This window comes from Doryrhamphus excisus, linkage group LG7 (assembly GCF_037039965.1).
Source record: "Doryrhamphus excisus strain RoL-2023G ecotype Guam linkage group LG7, RoL_Dexc_Guam_v1.1, whole genome shotgun sequence".
Lineage (NCBI taxonomy): Eukaryota > Metazoa > Chordata > Actinopteri > Syngnathiformes > Syngnathidae > Doryrhamphus > Doryrhamphus excisus.
This window is the reverse complement of record NC_136363.1, coordinates 11,725,054-11,745,466: the sequence shown is the minus strand read 5'-3', so window position 1 is coordinate 11,745,466 and position 20,413 is coordinate 11,725,054. Positions and strand designations below refer to the sequence as shown.

Here is a 20,413-nt window from a genome sequence, read left to right as displayed (position 1 = left end):
TTATTTCATGTCGAGAGGGCTTTAATAATATTACAAAAATTATTTTGATGGTGGTGAACAGCTTTTCTATGTGTTATACGTCTTACCATGTCCACTATACTGGATAATAGGAGTGTAAAGGTGACTGTAGGGATGTTATTTCATGTCTAGAGGGCTTTAATAATGTTTTTCTATGTGTTATACGTCTTACCATGTCTACTATACTGGGTAACAGGAGTGTAAAGGTGACTATAGGGATGTTATTTCATGTCGAGAGGGCTTTAATAATGTTACAAAAAGTATTTTGATGGTGGTGAACAGGTTTTCTATGTGTTATACGTCTTACCATGTCTACTATACTGGGTAATAGGAGTGTAAAGGTGACTATAGGGATGTTATTTCATGTCGAGAGGGCTTTAATAATGTTACAAAAAGTATTTTGATGGTGGTAAACAGGTTTCCTATGTGTTATATGTCTTACCATGTCTACTATACTGGGTAATAGGAGTGTAAAGGTGACTATAGGGATGTTATTTCATGTCTAGAGAGCTTTAATAATGTTTTGATGGTAAAAACAGGTTTTCTATGTGTTATACGTTTTACCATGTCTACTATACTGGATAATAGGAGTGTAAAGGTGACTATAGGGATGTTATTTCATGTCTAGAGGGCTTTAATAATGTTACAAAAAGTATTTTGATGGTGATGAACAGGTTTTCTATGTGTTATACGTCTTACCATGTCTACTGTATTGGGTAATAGGGGTGTTATATCATGCCTAGAGGGCTCTAATAATGTTAAAAAGTGTATTAAGAAGGTAGTAAACGTATTTTCTATACTCCAAGTGCAAGAATATTCCTGCTATGGTCGGTTCTGGAAGCAATTAACTGCGATAAGGAAGGATTACTGTACACCGCACTGCACATTCTTATGTGATATGTGATAATAAAACATAATTCTTATTATTTACAGTGGCCAAGTGTCTTATTTTACTGAGAGCTATGATGTGTATGCAGGGTCAGAAATGATAAAGTCAAGCCAGGTTTGATTTGCATGAGGAAGCAATTTAAATGCATGATCCCCATTTCCAGCTCGCCATACTGTGTCGTAGCGCGCCATCAATCACGCATGCACACGCCCGACACTTGCAGAAATGGTGGGATTTACGTCCCTATGCCATTACGTCTACTTTAACCACACTCGGGCGTAATTAGCACGTGGAGGCGCAATCGTGACGCCTCATCTGCATCTCCCACCGCCGAGAGGGTCTTTCAAGATCCCGCCTCTCCTCTCTCCCGCCTCAATTACCTGCTCGGCTGGAGGAGATGACATTATCCCGCCACCAAAGCCTCAACGCCGCGCACCGTTTCATTAGGCCAGCTTTTATCAGGCTTCCTTTTTGTTAAGACGCTCACTGCAGGCAAAACGTGGATGGATGGTGAGGTTAAGGAGGGTGGGGGTGGGGGGGCAAGGTTAGCTTTGCCTTCTGGCTTTTTCAGCCTCATTTCTCCCAAACGTCTATGTGGACTGACTTGTTAAGTTACGATCCAACGTGTTTTCATTCTTTTCTTAAGCCGCCATGGACATAGCACGTAGCTGTTAACATAAGCAGCCTTTCTATGAAACATTGGTCTGTTTATGTCATCATATCGCTAATGGCAACATCCAAACAAGCATTTTGATTTGTCCTCCCCATGCACCTTATTCCACAGTGTCTGGGCATGCGAGTCTGCCCTTCTATGTCCCTCACCCCTCTCCTCGCATCAACAGTCCTGTCAGCTTTATTCAATTGCACCTCTCGTTACTCTGAGTGAGCTCGTCTCTCATCTGCAGCAGGTTTTCCCCTTGACACGTGTATCCAGCCACTTCCTGTTTAGTGCATCTCGGCTTTGTTTTTTCAAATATTTCAACATTTTTCTGAAATGGTCTTTTGTAAATGTTATTTTTGTAATATTGTGACGTTAATCCCATTATATTTAGATTTTATTCACATAATATTCTGTACTGGCGGTTAATATGAAGTTGATATTAAGTTTTAAGCTAATGAAATGACATTTTTCCTCATAATATTACAACGTTATTCTCATAAAATTGCCACTTTTTCTTCTTGGATTACAACATTTTATTTCCTCAATATTTATTATTATTTTATTATTATTATTATTTTATTTCTCCATAAATTACTGCAGATTTTTCCATTTCATTTGTTTTGTATTTCTCTATTTAAATTCCATTTTTAGAATGTGACGCTTGGGACACCCCTGAAGTGCCACAGTACACTCATTTATGTCAAATTTGTACACTTAGAAGCACGCAGACCTCACAGCTAGGAGACCAGGGTTCAATTCCACCCTCGGCCATCTCTGTGTGGAGTTTGCATGTTCTCCCCGTGCATGCGTGGGTTTTCTCCAGGTACTCCGGTTTCCTCCCACATTCCAAAAACATGCTAGGTTAATTGGCCACTCCAAATTGTCCATAGGTATGAATGTGAGTGTGAATGGTTGTTTGTCTATATGTGCCCTGTGATTGGCTGGCCACCAGTCCAGGGTGTACCCCGCCTCTCGCCCAAAGACAGCTGGGATAGGCTCCAGCACCCCCGCGACCCTTGTGAGGAAAAAGCGGTAGAAAATGAATGAATGAATGAATGTACACTTAGAGAACTTGGACGACGGGTCCTGTGTTGGACTGCAGGTCAGTTGGCTTAAGGAGGGCGGAGCTAAGCAGGCTTCGAGGTGCTTTTCTGTCCTCCAAGGTGGCTTGTTTACGAAACCAATGTTCGGAGCGGAACCCAAGTGCTTGTATTTGAGGTCTTTAAGCAGCTTTGTTTGGCCACCGATGCTACAAAAGGCTCTGTGACACATCAATGGAGGACAATGGTGCCTTCTGCCTCTGGAGGACAAAAAGCAGATGCTTTGCAGAGTGCTTTTTATTGCTCTTTACTTTGGAATGACAGATGGACCGGCGTGAAGAGTGCACGCATCTCCAGGGAATGAGTGGTAATTGCTGTGAAATAAATACAGAGAGTGCGACAGCCGCTGGCATCGTGGAGGCAGGCGGCCATGTTTTTTTTTAGTCGCCTCTGCGTTGGGTTCACTTAATTGTTAGGAAAGTGGCTGTGGCTCAATTGGTGCACTTTTGTACTTACACTTTTTTTGAGGGCATTGAGGAAATGGGGGCGGGCGGGGGGGGGGGGGGGGGCGCTTGAAAAAGTGGCGGCTGAGGAGAAACCCGAAGCGACGGAAAGTAGTGAACAGAAGCAGATTAATTTCATTTAATCATCACAATTTGCTCACTCAGGAACTAAACAGAAGTACGGTGAGTGGTTGAATACGGTCAAAATAATCTGTCAAAAAATAGCAGGTTGTGAACACGGTTTCTGTCTTACATGTCTTATTTTCTCTTATTATGTCTACTTTATTGTGCAATAGGAATGTAAAGGTGACTATAGGGGTGCTATTTCATGTCTAGAGGATCTCTAACTTACAAATTTTCCCACTAAGGGACGAATAAAGGCATATCTTAATCTTACATGTCTTATTTTTTTATTATGTCTACCTTATTGCACAATAGGACGGCGAAGGTGACTATAGGGGTGCTATTTCATGTCTAGAGGGTCTCTAACAATGCTAAAAAAACATATTTAGAAGGTGGTAAACAAGTATTCTATGTCTCACATATCTTATTTTCTCTTATTATGTCTACTTTATTGCGCAATAGGAACGTAAAGGTGACTATAGGGGTGCTATTTCATGTCTAGAGGGTCTCTAACAATGCTAAAAACATATTTAGAAGGTGGTAAACAAGTATTGTATGTTTTACATGTCTATTTTCTTTTATTATGTCTACCTTATTGCGCAATAGGAATGTAAAGGTGACTATGGGGTGCTATTTCATGTCTAGAGGGTCTCTAACAATGCTAAGAAACATATTTAGAAGGTGGTAAACAAGTATTCTATGTCTTATACGCCTTATTTTCTCGTATTATGTCTACTTTATTGTGCACTAGGAACATAAAGGTGACTATAGGGGTGCTCTTTAATGTCTAGAGGGTCTCTAACAATGCTAAAAAAACATATTTAGAAGGTGGTAAACAAGTATTCTATGTCTTACATGTCTTATTTTCTCTTATGCCTACTTTATTGTGCAATAGGAATGTAAAGGTGACTATAGGGGTGCTATTTTATTTCTAGACGGTCTCTAACATTGCTAAAAAACATATTTAGAAGGTGGTAAACAAGTATTCTATGTCTTATACGCCTTATTTTCTCTTATTACGTTTACCATATTAGTCAGGAGTGTAAAGGTGACTATAGGGGTGTTATTCCATGTCTGGAGGGCTCTAATGAGGGTACAATTGGCATTTAGAAGGTGGCAAACAGGTTTTCATTGTTGTAACTATGAAACTATCATTTCTAAATATTGTGTAGGCGCCATACACAAGGTGGAGAGTGGCGCTCCGCCCCTTGAGGCACGCCCCTACCACTGCACTTGGCACCCCAATAGTCAAAGTCAGGCTGTCAAATTCAGTTGGCAAAAAAAACCCCAAACTTTTTCTTGTCCCCATTTTCTCGCATATGTCCACCGCCCCCACCCCCCGCCTCCAGGCCATCCCCTTATGAGTGTCTCCATGTTGCTGGTCAATAATTGAAGGAGGGCATGCTGCCATCTTAACCATGGTGTTAAATTATTAACGTGTATGTGAAGAGTGTACGTCCTCCTTTTTCGTCCCCCCCCCACGTGGTGCGAACTGCGCCCAGTCAAAAATTGTGGCCTGTCAGTTGTGAAACCACGACTTTGCGCAGCTTGTGTTTGGGGGCGGCGTCAGGCAGCCAGGGGAGTACACGCCATGCATGTCTGATCGGGGCTCGTCTGCTCGGTTAACGAGATGCGGTCCCGGGTGTGCAGGTGTGTGAAAGTGTGCGTGGGTGTGTGTTCAAGGTTGTTTGGTTGCAGCTAATGCACCGAGCGTCTTTGCTCGCTACCTCGGAGGTGAATCCAAAGTGGGTGTAGCATTGTTTATTCATGGCGGCGTTGGCCTCCTCCATTGCCGCTGCCGTCGTCGTCATCGTCTACCCTACGCCGGGCAGGTGGATGATGTTTGTGGTTTCTCAGATGGATGTAAGCTCTTTGTTTATTCATGCTTCTAATAACTCAGTTGTGCATTCCGTCGGTGCACTTTAGCACTTTAGCACGTAGCAACATTAGCGAGGCAGCAGACAATGTGAATCCCACTTTTAGCGTTTGAGTTAGAGTCCGTGCTGAAGCTGCCAAGTAGGACCGAGAGCGTACTCCAGGGGTGTCCTATCATCCACAAAAATGAAAGGATGCAACTTTGCCACTTTGATATTTTGTATGGTAAAAGTTATAGTGTGTTATAGTGTGTCATAGTGTGTTATAGTGTGTTATAGTGTGTTATAGTGTGTCATAGTGTGTTATAGTGTGTCATAGTGTGTTATAGTGTTATAGTATTATAATGTATATGGAATAGAATGGTCTTTATTGTCATCTTGTATAATGACAATAAAGGCCATTCCATTCCATATACATTATAATACTATAACACTATAATACACTATGACGTGTTATAGTGTTATAGTATTATAATGTATATGGAATGGAATAGTATAGAGTAGTAGTGAAAAATGGCATCTCAGATTTGTGATGAAAAGCCATTGATAAGTGCTGTACATTTTCTTCATCATAGTTATGATTTAATTCCCATAGTGTAATAACTTTATTTTGTTTTCTTTATTTCTTATATTTAAAAATATTCCCAAAGTCTTCTAAAAAATACATATTTTTTCTTATTATTATTATTACTTTTATTATTTTTCCTCATATTCCCAGATATTTCTTATTTGTTTATTATTATTTTATTATCTTATTATTCTTTTAATATTTCTTATTTATTCTTATTCAAATGCAACTTTTTTCTCTTAATATCGAGACTTTGTAACATTAAAACTTTTTCCGCAAGGTAATTCTTCAAAAATTACAATTTGACATTTTGTTTCAGCTTTATTCTATTAAAATGACATTTTCCCTCATAATCCTAGGTTGTTATTCTAATAAAATCACAATGTTTTGTCCTTATATTACGACTTTTCTACCTTAATATTTGGAAATCATTCATGTAAAATTATTGCTTTCCATTTTTAAAAGTTAAATTTTATTTCTAGACCAACATGAAAACAGCCGCAGGACAAACCGCAAACGGCCCCTGGGCCGCACTTTGGATGAATTATGATTTATCAATGAAATGACAAACAACCTTTGGACATTTTCCGAGACAGGAAACAGGAATGTCTTGTGGATTCAGACCCAGCCACACTCATGTATCGGCCACATGTCGCCATGACGACCACGCAACCTCACACAAATCATACTTAGTTTTTTCCCAAGCAACACGCACTTCCATCTGTCCCACAAAACCCGTCAAATCTCTTTTTAATTTTCTCAGTATGCTGCGCTCATATCGCTTAGGCTCCCAACCAATCACACACGCACACCAGAGGCCTCGGAGGAGACAAATGACGGGAATGAAGTGACATAAAGAGAGAGATAATAAATGGGGTGGAGGGGGGGGGATGACGGCTGCGTGAAGGAGTGACAGAATCACGGCGCGGCGCAATGAAAGGAGGCGAGACGGTGACAAATTGCGAGAATAAGAACATCAAGCGGGAGAACGACGGCGGAATGAAAGGATTCCCGGCGACATACGGACGCACGGATGAAGACGGGACGCTGGCAGGCACAGACAGTGACGGGGATGAGGGGGAAAACAGAGAGGGAAGATGTTAAAAAAGACGGCGGCGATGCGGAGAAAGATGTAACGCTGTACGAGAGCGACGCGGCTGCGCGTGTCACCGCTCGGTGCCTTAGCAGGCCAAGCTAGCTGTTGCTTTAGAAGGACGGCGGACAAAAATAGATGAGACTTTCTTGAGATGTTTTTCAGCATCAAAGCGAGAACCTTTGTGATTTTGGAGGATTTTGGAGCCGAGGCTGCCGGGGGCCATGCTATTTATGCTAGTTATGACATCCTGTCATCTGGGCTTCAAACAAAAGGGGACGCTTTTATTTTTCTATGTCATGGCAAGGACCCGACTGATTTTGCTTGGACAGCGTCCCAGCCTCAGCGCCCTGCTGGCTTCCATCCTGGTACGGCGGGTCACATCAGGTCAAAGGTCACATCCGTGGTGCTGCTTGATTTTTCAATGAGGTCAAAGTCATGACCAGTGCTGATCCAAGACTGTTGTGGACCCCTTAGCCAGATCCAACCCATTTTTGGAACATTTACATTTTATTTTGTATTTAATGTCATTTTAATTCATTAATGTATGAGCTTATTTCTGTGTTTATTTTTAGTTAATTATTAGAAATATTTTGTAGAACGATCCTTTAGAATTTTACTTTTTTAAATAAATACTTTTATTTAAAATGTTCTGTTTAATGAAATGTTTATTTGTCTGGATATTTGTGTTTAATAGATTATTTTAATTCATTAATTATTTACTTTTTTTTAAAAATTCATTCATTATTTGAATGAATAATTATTTAATTTTATTTTTATTCTAGAGAAGTTTTCTAAAGGAGAAAGAAGGCTGGCGTATGTGATGAACTATCCGCTACCCAGCCTGTTGTTGTGGTTGCAACATTTTACGACTACAGAGGAGGTTATTTTGCTGCATTTTATTTGTTGTCTGCACGCTGAGGGGGGCGGGGATCAGATGATCTGGGGGAGGCAGGCGATGTGGGGTTTGATGGGGGGGGTCAAAGAGGTTGAAGAAGACAGAAAACAGGATCAGGGGGCCAGGAGATGGCAAGAAAATGCGATAAGGATAAGAAGTGAAGACGTTTGGAGGGATGGGGTGGTGGGGGTGGGGGTCAGTCAGAGGGTGGGAAGAAGGAGGGGTGGGGAGGTGTGACGGCTCTACTTGAGGAGATCATGATGCTTACGGTCGGTCACGTCCACAGGGGAGATGCTCAGCGCAGCTGGAGACGCTCTGCTGTGTGTGTGTGTCTGTGTGTGTGTGTGCGTGCTCCCATCTTTGTGTGGCAGCAAGGACAGCCAGAGAGCACACACACATGGTCAGCCTGGATGTGATCTTCATACCTGCAGAGATAATAGAATTGTGAGAGGTCACATGTCACATGCTAAATTGTCGCGGTGCACACACACATGTATACTATATACACACACACACATACACACTCGGGATCACAGCGACAAACTATCCATCCTTCCATCTATCCATCTATCCATCTATCCATCTATCCATCCATCCATCCATCCATCCATCCATCCATCCATCCATCCATCCATCCATCCATCCATCCATCCATCCATCCATCCATCCATCCATCCATCCATCCATCCATCCATCCCAGATAAGGTGGGTGGGTTCTCTCCATCGGGTGGCTGGGCTCCTCCCTGGAGCCAGGTGAGGTATTTTGGGTCAGGATACCTCTTGGACGCCTCCTTGGGTCCTGTAGGTGTTCAGGGCATATCCGACCCGTTCACTCATGAACGACACCAATAAAACCCACATCAACAATTACCATATGTCTGGAAGTCTGGGCTCTCCTGGCTTAGGTAGACTGGTGCCCCCACACCCCAACCTCGGAGTTAGGTGTTATCGCCTTTGTACTTTTGCCAAGGTAGCGACATGACCTGATTTCTTTGTTTGAGTGAATTTGATCCTTCCCGAAGTGCGCACCTCCTGCACTCGGCACTCATTAAGGACTCGGATAAAAGTGTTGTTGACAAATATAGATTTGCAGTGCCGACTGTCTTGATGCTAATTAGCACGGCATCATCCATGCATGGTTGTCGGTGTCCTCATTCTCACCCGGTAGCTGACGTTCTAAAGTCGCCGTTTGGCGACAGCCATTAACACGACAGTGGACTTCCTCTGCCCCCCACCCACCCCCTGTCCTGCAAGAAAATGTAACACGTAATTAGGTGTGGGTGTCGGGCAGGACGCTCGATTATCAGAACGCTTGTTAGTCCGTCCGACCGTCGTCTGAATGTCCGCTTCGTTGCTTCAGCGTAGTTCTGAGTCATTAGTTGAAAAAAAAAAAACAGTGCCTAAGGAAGCTCGACGTCAGACTTTATGCTAATGTACTTTTTCTCGTAGCTCGCACAAAGGAGGCGTCTGTTTGGATGAATGGACGTGTCTTGTTTTTGTTTTGGCCGCTTTGCCGCATGACAGTAATCTCAGTTAGCGGAACACGTGCTAGTTGTTGGATTAGCGTGCTCATCCTTCCCCGGCTGAGCGCGATGTTTTATGCTGATTTGCATATTCTGGAACCGCGTCCACTCGCTTTATACGTCGTCAGTGAAAGGAAGCCATCCTAATGTGATGACGACGATGGCAGCTTCAAGGACCGTTTGAAGTCATCCCGACCGGCGAGGCTAAAGACAAGCCGTCATTCCGACTTCCATGTCAGTCATCGTCATTTTTACGTCCTCGTCGAGGGGCCCTGACACCCACCCTTGGAGTTGTCCTCATCCCCGAAAAATGAAATAAGAGCGTATGGGAAATGGGTCCGCTATGGACCGCGTCCAATGTGCATGAGTGCATCTCTGCTGGCCGTCCATTTCCCGAATTTTGGAATAATCACCTGATTTGTCGGGCTCTCCAACCCTCACATTTCCATCCCGTGCTCTCTGAATAATTCCGTGTGATGACTTCCTTCCCGGCCTTTGATCCGTGTAGCCGAACATGAGCGTGTGGAGCGGCGCAGGGAACTCTGAGAAGACGTTCGGTGAAGCCGTTCCCCGAACGGAAGGAAAGCGCTGTGGAAATGGTGCACATGAAAGCAAGGAAGTGGTTTTTCCACGTGTGTTGTTAGCAAATACGTTCGCTCTGTTCAAAGTTGGAGCTGCGGTGCGACTTCCTGTCTTTCTGGGATGCTCTCCAACAGAGACGCCGGCTTTGTCGGTCGTGGTGTTCGACGAGTACCAAGGTCGGCGAGTCTACCGGCTGATAAAAGGCTTTTGTGCGGAGTATGGTCTTGTGAAGCCGTAAATAGGACATCCCATTCGCTGCCATCCATCACGGGAAGCTGAATGGAAGCCTGAATATCAATGACTGCGTTTCAGTCGCCGTCGCGCTGCAAAATGTCACTCTCGTCTGAAGATGAATTACCGACGACGCCCCGCTGATTAAAATTACACTTTCTGTACAGCGCGTCCTCCGCTCCGTGGGACCTGCCTTTTGCAGGAGATGACCCTGAGAAAGACACGTAAACACTCTTAAGCGGCGCTCGTGGCCGATATAAACGTGAACAACACCTGCGCTGTCGGCTTCCATTAGCTTATCCTCCACTTTGCCCCCGCCTGCCCCCCCCCCCCCCCCCCCACTGACAGTCATGAAATATTATTCTTGTTATTATTGTCGGAGAGGCCGCCTGAGTGACGGTCGCCTGTTTCAGGAATGACAAGACGAGATGAGAGATTTCTCTCGGTGTAGTTAGTAAAAGATGCTCAGGTCATGTGACCGCATCAAGATGCTACAAACACATTCAGGTCATTGAAGGTCAAAGAGTGCACACTCTTTCTAGTCGGCTGCGTTTGTCTTTTGCTGGGGGTTGTGTTTCTATGTGTTACATTTGGCTCACATTTCTTACGTTTACCTTTCATTTATTCATTTGTTTACATTCGGCTCACATTTTGCTTGCATTTGTCCTTGTGTTGCTTTTGTCTTACATTTGTGTTGCGTTTGTTACATTTGTGTCGCATTTGCCTGTTTGTTCTTGTGTTACATTGTTGTTACATTCGTGTTAGATTTGTCACATTTGCGTTTGAGTTGTGTTGCATTTGTCCTACATTTGCTCTTGTGTTGCATTTGTGTCACATTTGTGCTATATTTGTGTCACATTTTTGTTAGATTTGTCCCAATTTTTTTGTTAGATTTGTGTCATATTTGCATTAGATTTGTGTTGCATTTGTCTTACGTTTGTTCTTGTGTTACATTTGTGTCAGTTTTGTGCTTTATTTGTGTCACATTTGTGTTAGATTTGTCACATTTATGTTAGATTTGTGTCATATATGTATTAGATTTGTGTTGCATTTGTTTTACATTTGTTCTTGTGTTACATTTGTGTCAGATTTGTGTCACATTTTTGTTAGATTTGTGTTGCATTTGTCTTATGTTTGTTCTTGTGTTGCATTTGTATCAGTTTTGTGCTATATTCGTGTCACATTTTTGTTAGATTTGTGTCATAATTGTATTAGATTTGTGTTGCATTTGTCTTACACTTGTTCTTGTATTACATTTGTGTCAGATTTGTGTTAGATTTGTGTTGCATTTGTCTTACGTTTGTTCTTGTGTTACATTTGTGTCAGATTTGTGCTTTATTTGTGTCAGATTTGTGTTAGATTTGTCAGATTTGTGTTAGATTTGTGTCATATTTGTGTTAGATTTGTGTTGCATTTGTCTTACGTTTGTTCTTGTGTTGCATTTGTGTCAGATTTGTGCTATATCCGTGTCACATTTGTGTTAGATTTGTGTTGCATTTGTCTTACGTTTGTTCTTGTGTTGCATTTGTATCAGTTTTGTGCTATATTCGTGTCACATTTTTGTTAGATTTGTGTCATAATTGTATTAGATTTGTGTTGCATTTGTCTTACACTTGTTCTTGTATTACATTTGTGTCAGATTTGTGCTATATTCGTGTCACATTTGTGTTGCATTTGTCTTATGTTTGTTCTTGTGTTGCATTTGTGTCAGATTTGTGCTCTTTTCGTGTCACATTTGTGTTGCATTTGTCTTACGTTTGTTCTTGTGTTGCATTTGTGTCAGTTTTGTGCTTTATTTGTGTCACATTTGTGTTAGATTTGTGTTATATTTGTATTAGATTTGTGTTGCATTTGTTTTATGTTTGTTCTTGTGTTGCATTTGTGTCAGTTTTGCGCTTTATTTGTGTTAGATTTGTGTCATTTGTATTAGATTTGTGTTGCGTTTGTTTTACGTTTGTTCTTGTGTTGCATTTGTGTCAAATTTGTGCTATATCCGTGTCACATTTGTGTTATATTTGTGTCACATTTGTTTCATGTTTGTTCTTGTGTTGCATTTGTGTCAGATTTGTGCAATATTCGTGTCACATTTGTGTTAGATTTTTGTCTCATTTGTCTTCGGTTTGTGCTCGTGTCATAATTGTGTTCCATGTGTTCCATTTGTGCCGTATTGGTGTCAGATTTGTGTTACGTTTGTGTTGCATTTGTGTTAGATTGGCAGCCAGGTGAGGAGCGCTGTGCACCGCCGAGCTTAATCCCGCTGATGATTCCCGTTTTTATATTAGATATTTCATATTCCGAGCTGCAAATCTCATCCATAATGCATGATCCAGTCCTGGAAGTCTTCATAAGAAGTTTTTGTAATATCTTTAACGCAGGCTGCAGCTTTAAGCTGACAGTCTTAAAAAAAACAACAATATTTTAATTGTGCGGCTGCACGTTTCCAAGACAAACGCTGTACATGACTAGCGTTTGTTTAGTTAGCTTTAACTGAACGGCGACAAAGAAGAAGAAATGTGATCCTGGAGGATGAAGAAGATTAGTTAGAAATCTCGCGCCACGACAATGAACGCTAATTACGGCAGCTTTGGAGCCGCGTCCTCCGAGAAATCTTTTCAACGCTTTTTGCTTTTAATCAACATTGGTTGATTGCTTCTGGAATGTTTGATCTAGTGTGGCGCTCGTTGGCGGCGGGACGTCAGCGCTCTGCTGATGTTTGTTAGCATCCCGACACTCAACTGCGGCGAAATTCCGACATCGATGGTCTGTCAGACATCAGTCACAGTTTTTTCATTCCCATATGATGATATTTTGCTGGAGGATTTGCTGACATAATCTGCTTTCAGGCATCGCTTTCCAGTCTCCTGACAGACGGGAAGTAGCATATTTATGCAAATAAGTTGATGAACTGTATGGCGATATGATGTGCAGTATGGATGATTTGGAAGAATGCCGAAACAACAACACCTCACCAACAAAACACTCTGTTTCCGACACACCAGCTAAGTAGCATGTCAACCAAATGAGTGTTTGATTCCAATGACACATGTTGACGTTCCGCCTGTCCAACATTCAAAGGAAGGCCATCCGTCTCCCATCATCTCATCGCACTGGACGTACGCGTCCTCGTATCAGCCGCTCGGAGACCAGTTCACGCTCGGTTTGCTCGACAAAGCAGCGTCGGCGCTAAAAGCTGCGGGACGAGCAATTACCAAGAGGAGTCATCAGACGGTTAACCTGAACGACTGCAGGCGGTGCTCGCGCAGATGCTCCTTCACTCATGGATGAGCTCACAAATGGAGGGGAAATAAAAGAATGAATCGAGCGCCTCAATACGAATCATCCAAAATGAAGCCATTCCCCTCCGTGAGTGTCTTTTAGCCCCTTCGTTCATTCATCCATTCATCGCTAGCGGTGATTGATGTTAGCGACGTAGCGGCAGGCCAACCCCAAACAAACAAACAAGCAAGCAAGCGGACCTTCCACTCGTCTGCATCGCATCAGCACGCGCTTCACGCCGCTCAGGATAAACAGGCAAATGCCACCAGCCTCTAAATGTCAATTAAGTGTGATTCATCTCTCTACGCTCGGGGAGGGAAGCAACGGGGGCTCGTTTAACCCCCCGGCACCCCCGCTCCTCGCCCCTTACTTTTCTTGTACGGGGGTCTTTGGCTCCTCCCTGAGAGCATCCTTCATGTGAAGCGATAGCATTAGCATCAGGGTAGATCTAACCCACCTCTGGGCGCCTGTTCTGGCCGGGGGGTTGGGGGGGGGGTCACTCCTGCCGCCTATTAGCAGGTAATCAGACCTCTCCAGGTACTCTTCACAAATCCACTCAAAAGGGTTTGGAGTGGTTTGGAGTAGCAAAACTGCTACACGTGTGTCTTTACACATCCATCAACGCGGTAGTTTGTCTTTAGGCAGCGGCGGGTTTCACGATTGCGTCTGATAGAATATAATGGTGATGCGTTCAGGGCCGCCGAACCGAGTGTGAAATCCTAATGCTTGTGGAAAAACACAATCAGTGAAGCCAATGGCGGGCTTTCTAATAAAGACTGACATGAAAGGAGCAGAGGGTGTTGCACTCGCAACCCCCTGGCTCCATCTTGTTTGTGACATTAAGAATTAACGTTATTTTTTGGTATTTTATGCTTGTTTTAAAACTCACTTTTTGGCTCTTTTTGTATCTTTGCATAATTGGCTTTGCAGATAATTATGCAAATGAGATAATGACATGTCACCTCCACCACAAGTAGATTGCGGTCCTGCAGGAAAATACTTAAAATACTTTTTAAACATACTGACACCTGTAATAAAGTTCAACAAAAATAAAGAAATTTAAAGTAAATATAAATAACACATAATAAATAAATAAAAAAATATATGATAAATAAAAAAAAAGTAATTTAAAAGGTTAATTTAAAAGACCTCACAGCTAGGAGACCAGGGTTCAATTCCACCCTCGGCCATCTCTGTGTGGAGTTTGCATGCGTCCATGCATGTGTGGGTTTTCTCCGAGTACTCCGGTTTCCTCCCACATTCCAAAAACATGCTAGGCTAATTGGCCACTCCAAATTGTCCATAGGTATGAATGTGAGTGTGAATGGTTGTTTGTCTATATGTGCCCTGTGATTGGCTGGCCACCAGTCCAGGGTGTACCCCGCCTCTCGCCCGAAGACAGCTGGCATAGGCACCAGCAACCCCCTTGTGGGGAAAAGCGGTAGAAAATGAATGAATGGGTAATTAAAAAACAAAGTATTATCGTAAAAATACTGAAAGCGATCATTTCGGGTTTCAAGAATAAATGTCAAAAAGAAGTTTTTTTTAGTTTTATGCTTATTTTAAAACTCACTTTTTGGCTCTTTTTGTGTCTTTATAATTGGCTTTGCAGATGATTATGCAAATGAGGTGATGACACGTTAGGTCACCTTCACCACAAGTAGATTGCGGTCCTGCGGGAAAATACTTAAAATACTTTTCAAACATCCTGACACCTGTAATAAAGCGAAAAAAAACGAAGTAAATATAAATAACACATAATAAATAAAAAATATATCATAAATTTAAAAAAGTAATTAAAAACTATTAATTAAATTAAAATTAAATAAAAAAATGAAAGTATTATTGTAAAAATATTTAAAGCGATCAATGAAAGAGATTCTGTACACGTTTGTGGTCTCTACTTTTAAATCCCAGCCGCACTGTCAATCAACGTTGCCGAAGATAAAAGCATCAAAATGTCAATGAGTGTTTCCCATTAACATTTTTTAATGAAATCACTCTCAACGTTAATGAAATACACAATTAATTATGTCCGGAACCATGACTCTTTTTTTTCCTGTGAATCCTCAAGGGAAATTCTTTCCCTTATCTACGTTTACTTCACCTAATCACATCTTTTTATGGAAACCTCAAATAGTTCAACATAGCTTTTTAAGGCCGTCTGATTGGCTGGAGTGCATGTCGTATGTTTCCATACATGGGCGTGAGTTGTTGTGTGGAGCGATGGCGATAGCCACAAATGAAAAACCAAAAGTCTGGTAGAAAGCGGAGGAAAATAAGGACAGCGGCGATCAGCTGTGCGCTCTTTGCTGAGTGTTTGTCATACGTTGTATTACATTGTCTTACATTTGTCTTACATGTGTGTTGCATTTGTGTTACATTTATGTTGCGTGTGTCTTACATTTGTATTACATCTGTGTTGCATTTGTCTTACATTTGTGTTGTATGTGTCCTACATGTGTCTTGGATCTGTCTTACATTTGTGTCTTGCATTTGTGTCTTGCATTTGTGTCTTGCATTTGTGTCTTACATTTGTGTCTTACATTTGTGTCTTACATTTGTGTCTTGCATTTGCGTTGCATTTGTCATACATTGTATTACATTGTCTTACATTTGTCTTACATGTATGTTGCATTTGTGTTACATTTATGTTGTGTGTGTCTTACATTTGTATTACATCTGTGTTGCATTCATCTTACATTTTTGTTGTATGTGTCCTACAGGTGTCTTGGATCTGACTTACATTTGTGTCTTACATTTGTGTCTTGCATTTGCGTTGCATTTGTCATACGTTGTATTACATCGTCTTACAGTTATTACAGTATTTGTCTTACATTTATTATTATGTATTTACATTTATTCGTAGTGCCTTTGTCTTACATTTGTGTTGCACTTGTCTTATATGTATGTTTATTTGTCTTACATTTGCGTTGCATTGTTGTATTACATTATTGTACATTTGTGTTGTATGTGTCCTAAATTTGTCTTACATGTATGTTGCATTTGCGTGTGTCTTATATTGTCTTACATTTGTGTTGTATGTGTCCTACATGTGTTTTGGATCTGTCTTACATTTGTGTCTTGCATCTGTCATTTGTCTTGCATTTGCGGTGCATTTGTCATACGTTATATTACATTGTGTTACATTTGTGTTGTATGTGTCTTACATTTGTCTTACATCTGTGTTGTATTTGTCTTACATTTTTGTTCTATGTGTCCTACGTGTGTCTTGGATTTGTTTTACATTTTTGTCTTGCATTTTGTCTAATCACATCTTTTTATGGAATACCTCAAATAGTTCAACATAGCTTTTTAAGGGCGTCTGATTGGCTGGAGTGCATGTCCTATGTTTCCATACATGAGCGTGAGGCGTTGTGTGGAGCGATGGCGATAGCCACAATTGAAAAACCAAAAGTCTGGTAGAAAGCGGAGGAAAATAAGGACGGCGGTGATCAGCTGTGCGCTCGTTGCTGAGCTTTGTGTTGTTTTCCCTGTGGTGGACCTCATCTGACAGCCACTTTGCATGTTGTGTGTGTGTGTGTGTGTGTGTGTGTGTGTGGTTGTGTTACAGTGTGAGTGTATCACTGGTTTGACAAGGCTGTCGTTTGCCTCAGGCTACGGCCCGTGCTTCAATGTCTTCCATGTTTTCATATTGTCATCAAGCGCTCCCATTAAACACACACACACACACGTACTGTTAAGTACACATGAGTACAACTACATAGTAACAACGAACACGCAGATGTAATGTAACTTGACATGCAAGCGAGCACACGGTCCGCACTCAAAAGCTGCTTTTTCTTTTTTAAGCCCATTCGCCATCACCGCGCTCTTCCATATTGTTCCCCTCGCTCACACTTTAAGAGGCTTTTTGTTCTCAACCGCTCGGGTCCAACTCGTAGCTTCCAGTGCTAATCTCACCCCCCCACCCACCCCAACCCCCCCATTTTTTTATTTTTTGTTCCAGTCAACCAGAACATGTCTTTACTGGCGCTGCACCACGACGATCCTGGAAACACACGTCAATAACACCACTGCTGTACTACTCTGCAGTACTGCACTTAATATGTGTACTACTACAACAACACTACAGTACTGGCTGCATGTACTGTAAGGCTACAGTACTGCAGCAGTAACACAGTACTTGCCTTAGATTTATGTTTCAATTGTCTTACATTTGCGTTGCATTTGTCATACGTTGTATTGCATTTGTCTTACATGTATGTTGCATTTGTGTTACATTTCAAGTTCCATGTGTCTTACATTTGTATTACGTCTACGTTGCATTTGTCGTACATTTGTGTTGTATGTGTCCTACATGTGTCTTGGATCTGTCTTACATTTGTGTCTTGCATTTGTCATACTTTGTATTGCAGCGTCTTGTACAGTATTTGTCTTACATTTATGTTTAATGGGACTTACATTCGTAGTGCCTTTGTCTTACATTTGTGTTGCATTTATCACACGTTGTATTACATTGTCGTACATTTGTGTTGTATGTGTCCTAAATTTGTCTTACATGTATGTTGCATTTGCGTGTCTTATATTTGTCTTACATCTGTGTTGCATTTGTCTTACATTTGTGTTATATGTGTCTTACATGTGTCTTGGATCTGTCTTACATTTGCGGTGCATTTGTCATATGTTGTATTACATGGTCTTGTACAGTATTTGTCTTACATTTATGTTTAATTTGACTTCCATCATAGTGCCTTTGTCTTACATTTGTGTTGTGTTTGTCATACGTTGTATTACATTGTCTTACATTTGTCTTACATGTATGTTGCATTTGTGTTACATTTATGTTGCGTGTGTCTTACATTTGTATTACATCTGTGTTGCATTCGTCTTACATTTGTGTTGTATGTGTCCTACATGTTTTGGATCTGTCTTACATTTGTGTTGTATGTGTCCTACATATGTCTTGGATCTGTCTTACATTTGTGTCCTGCATTTGCGTTGTATTTGTCATACGTTGTATTACATCGTCTTACACAGTATTTGTCTTACATTTATTATTATTTATTTACATTTATTTGTAGTGCCTTTGTCTTACATTTGTGTTGCATTTTTCTTATATGTATGTTTATTTGTCTTACATTTGCGTTTCATTTATCACCCGTTCTATTACATTATTGTACATTTGTGTTGTATGTGTCCTAAATTTGTCTTACATGTATGTTGCATTTGCGTGTGTCTTATATTTGTCTTACATTTGTGTTGCATTTGTCTTACATTTGTGTTGTATGTGTCCTACATGTGTCTAGGATCTGTCTTACATTTGTGTCTTTCATCTGTCATTTGTCTTGCATTTGCGGTGCATTTGTCATACGTTATATTACATTGTCTTACATTTGTGTTGTATGTGTTTTACATTTGTCTTACATCTGTGTTGTATTTTGTCTTACATTTTTGTTCCATGTGTCCTACATGTGTCTTGGATCTGTTTTACATTTTTGTCTTGCATTTGTCATTTGTCTTGCATTTACGGTGCATTTGTCATACATTGTATTACAGTCTTGTACGGTATTTGTCTTACATTCATGTTTAATTTGACTTACATTTGTAGTGCTTTTGTCTTACATTTTTGTTGCATTTGTCTTATATGTATGACATTGTCTTGGATTCGTCTTGCATTTTGTGCTGTATGTGCTCTTCAGTTGTCTTACATTTGTCTTAGGTGTGTCGCATTTTTCTTACATTTATGTTGCATTTGCGTTACATGCGCCTTAGATTTGTCTTAATTTTGTGTTGCATTCGTCTTACATTCATGTCAAGTGTAAACCTGTGATCTTCCAGCTAACCTAAATGGTCAGCAGTGCTAGCTCTACCATGACCATCCAAGTGTCCATCCCCAGTTATTGCTGTTGAGGAGTGTTTCCTTCAGCCTGCCAAGGTTTCATTAGTGTTGGCAACGTTTGCTACTGAGCTCCACACTGCAGGGGAAGACAGAGGGAGCCTCGCTACAGACGTCTTAGGTCCAAAAGGTCAGAGTGGGTCTTAGTGGGGTCTAAATGGGTTGTGATGTTGGACACTAAGAGGTCACAGCGGGTTCTTGAGTGAGGACAGCTGACAAGCATCCTCCAGTCGCAGCACGCAGCCTCCTGCGGCACGTTTCTATCACCAGACCTCGCTTGTTAGAATTCCAAATGTCCGGCTCTCCATTTGAAGGAAGGGCTCCCGCGGGGCTAGCCCTCTTGCGCCGCCTCCTGCTGGACATTTACCGAGGGTGATAAGGAGGGCTGAGGTTATTAAAGTGGGTCAGGACTCGGCCCGGGGCTTCTTATCAAGAGCTGCTGCTTCACCATTCCCATCAAACTCTCCAACTCGCCACCGCCGACCATGTCGTTGATACTTAGCCTCGCAAGCCGATGTCCGCTCAGTTTTTTCATCATGGTCTCCTCCTTTGTGCTCCTCAGGGGTCGGCGCTCAGAAGGTGCGCGTGGAAGAGGAGCTGGAGGCGTACCCCAACGAGTCTGTCGATCTGCGCTGCCAGTTCATCGACGGCGGAGGCAAAACCAAACTGACTCAGGTGAGCTGACGCTGGTCACGTGTAGCATTTAGCTTCGTCATGTCAAATGACAGCTAGACCTGCTGGCTAATGCAGGGGTCTCCAAAGGGTGGCCCGGGGGCCATTTGCTGCCCGTGGCATATTCTAAAAATATCAGGATGCCGGCGGCGACTTTGTAATCAGGAAAAAGCCGAAAGTAACAAACAAATCATTTAAAAGAAAACTTTAAAGAAATACAAAAAAATAAGATAAGACATTATGGGAATAAAGTCATAATCGTACCAGAAAAAGAATAAACTCCTAATATAATAAGGAAAGATTTAATTTTTAAGTTGTAAAATTGAGAGAAACCTAAGAAAAAAAACAAATTAAGTTGTAATTTTTGGAAAAATGAAAATGTTATGGTAATAAATCCAATCCACTTTATTTATATAGCACATTTTATAAACAGAGTTTCCAAAGTGCTGCACAGACTAGTAAAATAAAAAGTAATAATCCAAAACTAAAAGATCATTTCAGAAATAAAATAGTAAAATAGATATTAAAATATTAAAAACAACAAGCAAAGCAATACAAGTATAAAAAAATAAAACCAATTAAAATAAAAAGAAAGAACTCAA

The 20,413-nt window shown here is 41.4% G+C and overlaps 1 protein-coding gene and 1 long non-coding RNA gene across 3 annotated transcripts in view; both read left to right on the top strand.

The window, feature by feature from the left end:
• pvrl2l (PVR cell adhesion molecule related 2 like) overlaps positions 1-20,413 on the top strand; it is a 137,034-nt gene that overhangs the window by 30,693 nt on the left and 85,928 nt on the right. For both annotated transcript variants that reach the window (XM_058047573.2, XM_058047572.2), the window contains exon 2: positions 19,702-19,814. In XM_058047573.2, the coding sequence (XP_057903556.2) occupies positions 19,702-19,814 (113 nt within the window). The remainder of the gene's footprint in view (positions 1-19,701; positions 19,815-20,413) is intronic.
• On the top strand, positions 3,207-5,385 carry LOC144899482 (uncharacterized). The gene is made up of 3 exons (XR_013627610.1): positions 3,207-3,417; positions 3,560-4,062; positions 4,206-5,385. It is a non-coding gene; the product is annotated as an uncharacterized LOC144899482 (long non-coding RNA).